We start from the raw sequence: 9136 nt of genomic DNA, 5'->3' as shown, positions 1-9136 counted from the left end.
CCAGCCACATAATCACTTGATCTTTTCTGTACAGTGAATGCCTAATTGTTGGGGCTTCGGAGGAATTCAACATCTGTGACGATCACATGTTATCGAATTTCACTTATTATCATTTGGGGTTTATTTAAGAGGGGGGATTTCGTTAGCCATGTTTTTAATCCAATTTTATATTTTTAGTTCTTTTAAACATATGTATTTGACCTGTATTTGTACTGGTCTGAAGTAAAATTGATATCCAATGACCGTCTAATGTACCTCCAGCCACATAATCACTTGATGTTTTCTGTCTGGTGAATGCCTAATGTTTGGGGCCCGCACTCCCGTGGCCTAAAATAAAAATTTTCTAGGCTCCAGCAGGGCACATTTTTGAGAGTTTCCCTTTAAGACACATAAAAATGGCCCCTGATTAAAATACATATTTTTTGGGGGAATTTTTTCCATTGATCCCCCTCTGGTATGTCACTGTCCATGTTGTGTGACAATTTGTGCAATTCTAGTAAGTATTTGGTGGCTGCAAATATGACCTGAAGGTTTTTCAGGTTCGCCTGCCATTAAAGTGAATGGGGCCCGCCGCAAACTTGCGGTTCGCGAACATTTGATCGCGTTCGCGCAATCAAGAATCGTCCAGGCAGATGTTTGTCTATTACTATTCCTGGCATCATGTGGATGTGACACATACCACCTACCTAACCATCATAAAGACAAGTACCCCCCTTCATGGCAGTGGTGCCCTCTAATGTCAGCACTCTATATCAGCAGGATTACGACATTTTAAAAATCATAACTTTATTTTTCTATTGAAAAATAGGTGCACATGATGTCTGGTGACAGAATGAACCACTAACCACTTACAGTTCAGACCAAAAGTTTGGACACACCTTCTCATTCAAAGAGTTTTCTTTATTTTCATGACTATGAAAATTGTAGATTCACATTGAAGGCATCAAAACTATGAATTATCACATGTGGAATTATATACATAACAAAAAAGTGTGAAACAACTGAAAATATGTCATATTCTAGGTTCTTCAAAGTAGCCACCTTTTGCTTTGATTACTGCTTTGCACACTCTTGGCATTCTCTTGATGAGCTTCAAGAGGTAGTCACCTGAAATGGTTTTCACTTCACAGGTGTGCCCTGTCAGGTTTAATAAGTGGGATTTCTTGCCTTATAAATGGGGTTGGGACCATCAGTTGCGTTGTGGAGAAGTCAGGTGGATACACAGCTGATAGTCCTACTGAATAGACTGTTAGAATTTGTATTATGGCAAGAAAAAAGCAGCTAAGTAAAGAAAAACGAGTGGCCATCATTACTTTAAGAAATGAAGGTCAGTCAGTCCGAAAAATTGGGAAAACTTTGAAAGTGTCCCCAAGTGCAGTCACAAAAACCATCAAGCGCTACAAAGAAACTGGCTCACATGCGGACCGCCCCAGGAAAGGAAGACCAAGAGTCACCTCTGCTGCGGAGGATAAGTTCATCCGAGTCACCAGCCTCAGAAATCGCAGGTTAACAGCAGCTCAGATTAGAGACCAGGTCAATGCCACACAGAGTTCTAGCAGCAGACACATCTCTAGAACAACTGTTAAGAGGAGACTGTGTGAATCAGGCCTTCATGGTAGAATATCTGCTAGGAAACCACTGCTAAGGACAGGCAACAAGCAGAAGAGACTTGTTTGGGCTAAAGAACACAAGGAATGGACATTAGACCAGTGGAAATCTGTGCTTTGGTCTGATGAGTCCAAATTTGAGATCTTTGGTTCCAACCACCGTGTCTTTGTGCGACGCAGAAAAGGTGAACGGATGGACTCTACATGCCTGGTTCCCACCGTGAAGCATGGAGGAGGAGGTGTGATGGTGTGGGGGTGCTTTGCTGGTGACACTGTTGGGGATTTATTCAAAATTGAAGGCATACTGAACCAGCATGGCTACCACAGCATCTTGCAGCGGCATGCTATTCCATCCGGTTTGCGTTTAGTTGGACCATCATTTATTTTTCAACAGGACAATGACCCCAAACACACCTCCAGGCTGTGTAAGGGCTATTTGACCATGAAGGAGAGTGATGGGGTGCTGCGCCAGATGACCTGGCCTCCACAGTCACCGGACCTGAACCCAATCGAGATGGTTTGGGGTGAGCTGGACCGCAGAGTGAAGGCAAAAGGGCCAACAAGTGCTAAGCATCTCTGGGAACTCCTCCAAGACTGTTGGAAGACCATTTCAGGTGACTACCTCTTGAAGCTCATCAAGAGAATGCCAAGAGTGTGCAAAGCAGTAATCAAAGCAAAAGGTGGCTACTTTGAAGAACCTAGAATATGACATATTTTCAGTTGTTTCACACTTTTCTGTTATGTATATAATTCCACATGTGTTAATTCATAGTTTTGATGCCTTCAGTGTGAATTTACAATTTTCATAGTCATGAAAATAAAGAAAACTCTTTGAATGAGAAGGTGTGTCCAAACTTTTGGTCTGTACTGTAGATGCTGCAGTTGTTATTGACCGGGTGCAGGAGGCTCAGTTCTTGGTCTGGGGGACCTGGGTGCAGGGGGCTCAGTTCGTGGTCTGGGGGACCTGGGTGCAGGGGGCTCAGTTCGTGGTCTGGAGGACCTGGGTGCAGGGGGCTCAGTCCATGGTCTGGGGGACCTGAGTGAAGACACTGGGTGCAGGAGGCTCAGTTCATGGTCTGTGGACCTGGGTGCAGGGGGATCAGTTCATGGTCTGAAGGACCTGGGTGCAGAAGGCTCAGTCCATGGTCTGGAGGACCTAGGTGCAGGAGGTTCAGTTCATGGTCTGGGGGACCCGGGTGCAGGAGGCTTAGTTCATAGTCAGGGGGACCTGGGTGCAGGAGGCTTAGTCCATGGTCTGAGAGACCTGGGTGCAGGAGGCTCAGTTCATGGTCTGGGGGACCCGGGAGCAGGAGGCTCAGTTCATGGTCTGGGGGACCCGGGTGCAGGAGGCTCAGTTCATGGTCTGAGGGACATGGGTGCAGGAGGCTTGGTTCATGGTCTGGGGGACATGGGTGCAGGAGGCTCGGTTCATGGTCTGGGGGACATGGGTGCAGGAGGCTCAGTTCATGGTCTGGGGGACATGGGTGCAGGGGGAGCAGTTCATGGTCTGTGGGACATGGGTGCAGGAGGCTCAGTCCATGGTCTGTCTGGGGGACATGGGTGCAGGAGGCCCAGCTCATGGTCTGGGGGACATGGGTGCAGGAGGCCCAGCTCATGGTCTGGGGGACATGGGTGCAGACACTCTGGGTGCAGGAGGCTCAGTCCATGGTCTGTCTGGGGGACATGGGTGCAGACACTCTGGGTGCAGGAGGCTCAGTCCATGGTCTGTCTGGGGGACATGGGTGCAGACACTCTGGGTGCAGGAGGCTCAGTCCATGGTCTGTCTGTGGGACATGGGTGCAGGAGGCCCACTGCAGTCGGACTGAGTCGGGGCGACAATCTTCAAAGTCAGGTGACCACGTACATGCGTCACACCAGCGTGGCGTCACGAGACCTCGCATACCGGCCACCATGGTAACGGTCCTGTCGGCAGCCGCTTCCCTCCTGTACAGCGCCGACCTCACTGCCCCCCGGGCTCTGCCTGCGGTGTCGGCGGGGGCGCTGCGGCCGCCCTGCAGTGTACACTGACACATCCACACGTTATGCGGCCGTTATCTTCACGCCCGCACTAGTGATGTCCGGACCCTCCAGCTGCTCCCACCGCTCCTCCCACTTTTCCTTAGGGTCACGTGACCAGTGACGTCAACAGCCGACGTCTTTGGACGGAATTGCCGACACTCGTGAGCCCGGGAGAATGTGGAGCCGAGGGGTGAGTGTCGGCTTGGGGTATCCTCCAGGTCATGCTGATGCTGCAGAGTATTGCTTTGTGTGTACAGTCCCAGTCTCTGCAGAGCATTGCACTATATTTACCCTCCTCACAGACTTGTGCAACATATCCCTGCAGAGCATTGCACTATATGTACAGTCTTTACAGACTTGTACCTCTGCAGAACATCGCAGTATATTTTATATTTTCTATAGAAGAATCTGCAGAGCCTTACACTTGTCCACTGTAATGTGGCCTCCCGCAGAGTATTGCATTAGGTATACTGGGCATTTGCAGAGCATTACACTGACCTTGGGTGTCATGTACATGTAGTCCATACTGTCTGCTGTTCTCTGGAGACAATTGCACTGTGTGTAGTGATACTCTGCAGAGTTTACCAATGTAGATAGTGTCCCAGTGTTGCATTCCATGCATTGCCTGGCTGGAGCTCTGCAGAGCATTACACTTACTGACCCCCCCAGCACAATATTGCACTGTACGTTTATATGTCCTTCTGCAAATGTTGCACTTAAAGGAGTTGTCCAGGCTAGAAGCTGACAGCCAATGAAAAGATGACCAGTAGCGGCTTTGTCCCGTGACCGCTGCAGATCATTGCACTGTTTATTGCACCATCATGGCGATAAGGGTACAATCACCTGGCGCGGTCTTGTGGCGCTTGCGCTGTGTTCAAGCACCTCACTGCAGACGCCATCTTCCCCCTGCTACCCCAGTGTTTGGTCTTGCAGGCCACGTTTGACGAGGTGGCGGTGTATTTCTCTGCGGAGGAGTGGGCGACCCTGGAGAAATGGCAGAAGGAGCTGTACAAGGAGGTCGTGGTGGAGCAGTACCAGACGCTGCTCTCTGTCGGTGAGTCCAATATGGCCGCCTCTGCACATCTCACCCAGCGTTCCTACTAGAGTTCGGAAATTCTGCAGCGATGAGGAGTGCGGATGGGACCACCGAGGAAGGACAAGCCCGGAGCAGATGAGATACACGTGATACACCTGAGGGGGGACCTCTGCTCAGATATTCTCCTCTTCATTTGCGGACAGGTCTGATGAAGGTGATACCGGAGATTATCCTGAGGATCATGATGGGAGAAGAACCGGTTGTGAACCACAAGAGGGCGGCCTGCGAGACCCCCGCACCAGGTGACGTCACATTTCTGCGCTTCTTAGGGCCTGTTTTCAGACACTACGTTTTTTTAACGCTGTCCTATTTTTGGCAGTTTAGACAAAAGTGAACCCGTCTTATGGCGATTCAAAAGGGTAAAATATGTGAAAAAATTATATATATATACTCAGCGCGGGCAATTCCGGGAACACTCGCTCCACACTGGCGGTAGCAGGACCTGGCGTCATGTGATCACGCTGGGGCTGCCAGGTCTTGCTTCCTCCGGTGTGGAGCGAGTTTTTTTTTTTTTTTTTTTTTATATATATTTTTTTTGTCAGTATCTAAGGTAGTTGGGAGGGAAGTCCTTAAAGATATGGCCAACAATTAACCACTTCAACCCCGCTAGCTGAAACCCCCTTAAAGGGGTTGTCCCACTTCATTAAATATGTTTTATCTAATTTATTTACCCCCACAGAACATATCTTCCTATCTATGTCATAATCAAAAAGCTACCTTTCTTTCAATAAATCCAGATATGCGATCCCTTTGTTTATTTCAGTATCCCATGGATACGGCCTCTTCTGGCCGGCCGCATCGCTGTGCCGCGCCTGCGCACAACCGCTGAACACAGTCATCGGGCCGCCTCTCTATTCGTACGAGTACGCGCACGTCCGCGCATGCGCTGTGTGTCGGAGATAGCGCTGCGCATGCGCGAACACCCGCCAATAAGAAGAGACATGGGAGGAGGAGGGGAGGGGCTGTGGCCACTGCGCCACCAATGATGAAAACTGACCTGTAATACAAATACAGGAGGCGGGTGCCGGAATCAAATAGCCGGCACCCGACCTCTATGACAGGGAGCGGCACCTTAGGGGTTAACTGCCGCTGATCGCAGCCCCCTATCATAGAGGTCGGGTGCCGGCTATTTCACTCCGGCACCCACCTCCTGCATTTGTATAAACATTGGTGGCGCAGTGCGCCCCCCCAACACCCCAGTATAATAAACATTGAGTGCGCCCCCCCCCCCAGTATAATAAACATTGAGTGAGGCCCCCCCCAGTATAATAAACATTGAGTGCGGCCCCCTACCCCCAGTTTAATATACATTGAGTGCGGCCCCCCCCAGTATAATAAACATTGAGTGCGCCCCCCCCCCAGTATAATATACATTGAGTGCGGCCCCCCCCAGTATAATAAACATTGAGTGCGCCCCCCCCCCCAGTATAATAAACATTGAGTGCGGCGCCCCCCCCCCCCAGTATAATAAACATTGAGTGCGGCCCCCCCCCCAGTATAATATACATTGTGCGGCCCCCCCCAGTATAATAAACATTGAGTGCGGCCCCCCCAGTATAATAAACATTGGTGGCGCAGTGGGAAGTGCCAATGAGGGTTAAAAAAATAAATAAAAAATTAACTCACCTCCACCAATTGATCGCGGTGGATCGCTGCCGGTCTCCTGTTCTTGCTTCAGGACCTGTGGTGACGTCACTGAGCTAATCACATGGTCCATTACCATGGTGATGGATCATATGATGTACCATGTGATGACCACAGTGATGTCGCCACAGGTCCTTTGACAGGTCCTAAAGAAAGAACAGGAGACCGGCAGCTGCGCGATCAATTGGTGGAGGTGAGTTAATTTTTTATGAATTTTTTTAACCCTCATTGGCACTTCCCACTGCGCCACCAATGTTTATTATACTGGGGGGATGGGGCCACACTCAATGTTTATTATACTGGGGGGGGGGGCCGCACTCAATGTTTATTATACTGGGGGGGGGGGGTGGCCGCACTCAATGTATATTATACTGGGGGGGGGGCGCCGCACTCAATGTATATTATACTGGGGGGGGGCCGCACTCAATGTTTATTATACTGGGAGGGGGCCGCATTCAATGTTTATTATACTGGGGGGGGGGCGCCGCACTCAATGTTTATTATACTGGGGGGGGGGGCCGCACTCAATGTATATTATACTGGTGGGGGGGGGGGGCCTCACTCAATGTTTATTATACTGGGGGGCCCTCACATACATTGTCGGCTCCAGAAGGATGACTCATCCACATGAACGAGCACGCAAGGACTGAGCTCTCAGGGTGAGTCATGAGGAGGCGTGGCCGGCCTTCACTCAACTGCCGGAGCCAAACCAGGAAGTTATCAGGACATTTACTGCTGGTAAGATTGAAAAAGCAAAGTGGGACAACCCCTTTAATGACCAGGCCACTTTTTACACTTCTGCTCTACACTACTTTCACCGTTTATCGCTCGGTCATGCAACTTACCACCCAAATGAATTTTACCTCCTTTTCTTCTCACTAATAGAGCTTTCATTTGGTGGTATTTCATTGCTGCTGACATTTTTACTTTTTTTGTTATTAATCAAAATTTTATGATTTTTTTTGTAAAAAAATGACATTTTTCACTTTCAGCTGAAAAATTTTGCAAAAAAAACGACATCCATTTATAAATTTTTCGCTAAATTTATTGTTCTACATGTCTTTGATAAAAAAAAAAAATGGGCAAAAAAAAAAATGGTTTGGGTAAAAGTTATAGCGTTTACAAACTATGGTACAAAAATGTGAATTTCCGCTTTTTGAAGCAGCTCTGACTTTCTGAGCACCTGTCATATTTCCTGAGATTCTACAATGCCCAGACAGTAGAAACACCCCACAAATGACCCCATTTCGGAAAGTAGACACCCTAAGGCAGTGATGGCGAACCTATGGCACGGGTGCCAGAGGCGGCACTCAGAGCCATCTCTGTGGGCACCCGCACCGTGGAAAAAGTCTATGGTCTACTAATATGCCTTAGATGTTTCCTGCCATCATCAGCGCAGGGCGCACTATGAACGGCACAGGCAGCGTATTGAATGCAGGCAGACTATTATAGCTAAATGATAAAGTACATGGAAGATGTACTACATTAGACTGTAGTATTCAGGTTACATTGCCGTGTTGCCACTTTGTGATAAATAAGTGGGTTTTAGGTTGCAGTTTGGGCACTCGGTCTCTAAAAGGTTCGCCATCACTGCCCTAAGGTATTTGCTGATGGGCATAGTGAGTTCATAGAACTTTTTATTTTTTGTCACAAGTTAGCGGAAAATGATGATTTTTTTTTTTCCTTACAAAGTCTCATATTCCACTAACTTGCGACAAAAAATAAAAAATTCTAGGAACTCGCCATGCCCCTCACGGAATACCTTGGGGTGTCTTCTTTCCAAAATGGGGTCACTTGTGGCGTAGTTATACTGCCCTGGCATTTTAGGGGCCCTAATGTGTGAGAAGTACCTTGCAATCAAAATGTGTAAAAAATGGCCTGCGAAATCCGAAAGGTGCTCTTTGGAATGTGTGTCCCTTTGCCCACCTAGGCTGCAATAAAGTGTCACACATCTGGTATCGCCGTACTCAGGAGAAGTTGGGCAATGTGTTTTGGGGTGTCATTTTACATATACCCATGCTGGGTGAGATAAATATCTTGGCAAAAGACAACTTTTCCCATTTTTTTTATACAAAGTTGGCATTTGACCAAGATATTTCTCTCACCCAGCATGGGTATATGTAAAATGACACCCCAAAACACATTCCCCAACTTCTCCTGAGTACGGCAATACCACATGTGTGACACTTTTTTGCAGCCTAGATGCGAAAAGGTGCCCAAATTCCTTTTAGGAGGGCATTTTTAGACATTTGGATCCCAGACTTCTTCTCACACTTTAGGGCCCCTAAAAAGCCAGGGCAGTTTAAATACCCCACATGTGACCCCACTTTGGAAAGAAGACACCCCAAGGTATTCAATGAGGGGCCTGGCGAGTTCATAGAATTATTTTTTTTTGGCATAAGTTAGCGGAAATTGATTTTTTTTGTTTGTTTTTTCTCACAAAGTCTCACTTTCCGCTAACTTGGGACAAAAATTTCAATCTTTCATGGACTCAATATGCCCCTCAGCGAATACCTTGGGGTGTCTTCCTTCCAAAATGGGGTCATTTGTGGGGTGTTTGTACTGCCCTGGCATTTGAGGGTCTCCGCAATCATTACATGTATGGTCAGCATTAGGAGTTTCTGCTATTCTCCTTATATTGAGCATACAGGTAATGAGATTTTTTTTTCCGTTCAGCCTCTGGGCTGAAAGAAAAAAAATGAACGGCACAGATTTCTTCATTCGCATCGATCAATGTGGATGAAAAAATCTCTGCCAAAAAAAAAAAAGG

General features: G+C 47.9%; 1 protein-coding gene across 1 annotated transcript in view; it reads left to right on the top strand.

The window, feature by feature from the left end:
- The first annotated feature begins 3248 nt into the window (after positions 1-3248).
- The window catches only part of LOC122938202, a 28614-nt gene continuing 22726 nt past the window's right edge, over positions 3249-9136 (top strand). The window contains exons 1-3 of the mRNA XM_044293565.1: positions 3249-3816; positions 4560-4680; positions 4866-4964. Of these exons, the coding sequence (XP_044149500.1) occupies positions 3802-3816; positions 4560-4680; positions 4866-4964 (235 nt within the window). The 5' untranslated portion in view covers positions 3249-3801. The remainder of the gene's footprint in view (positions 3817-4559; positions 4681-4865; positions 4965-9136) is intronic.

This window comes from Bufo gargarizans, chromosome 5 (genome assembly GCF_014858855.1).
Source record: "Bufo gargarizans isolate SCDJY-AF-19 chromosome 5, ASM1485885v1, whole genome shotgun sequence".
NCBI lineage: Eukaryota > Metazoa > Chordata > Amphibia > Anura > Bufonidae > Bufo > Bufo gargarizans.
The sequence above is the reverse complement of the archived record's forward strand: the minus strand, read 5'-3'. Positions and strand labels throughout refer to the sequence as shown.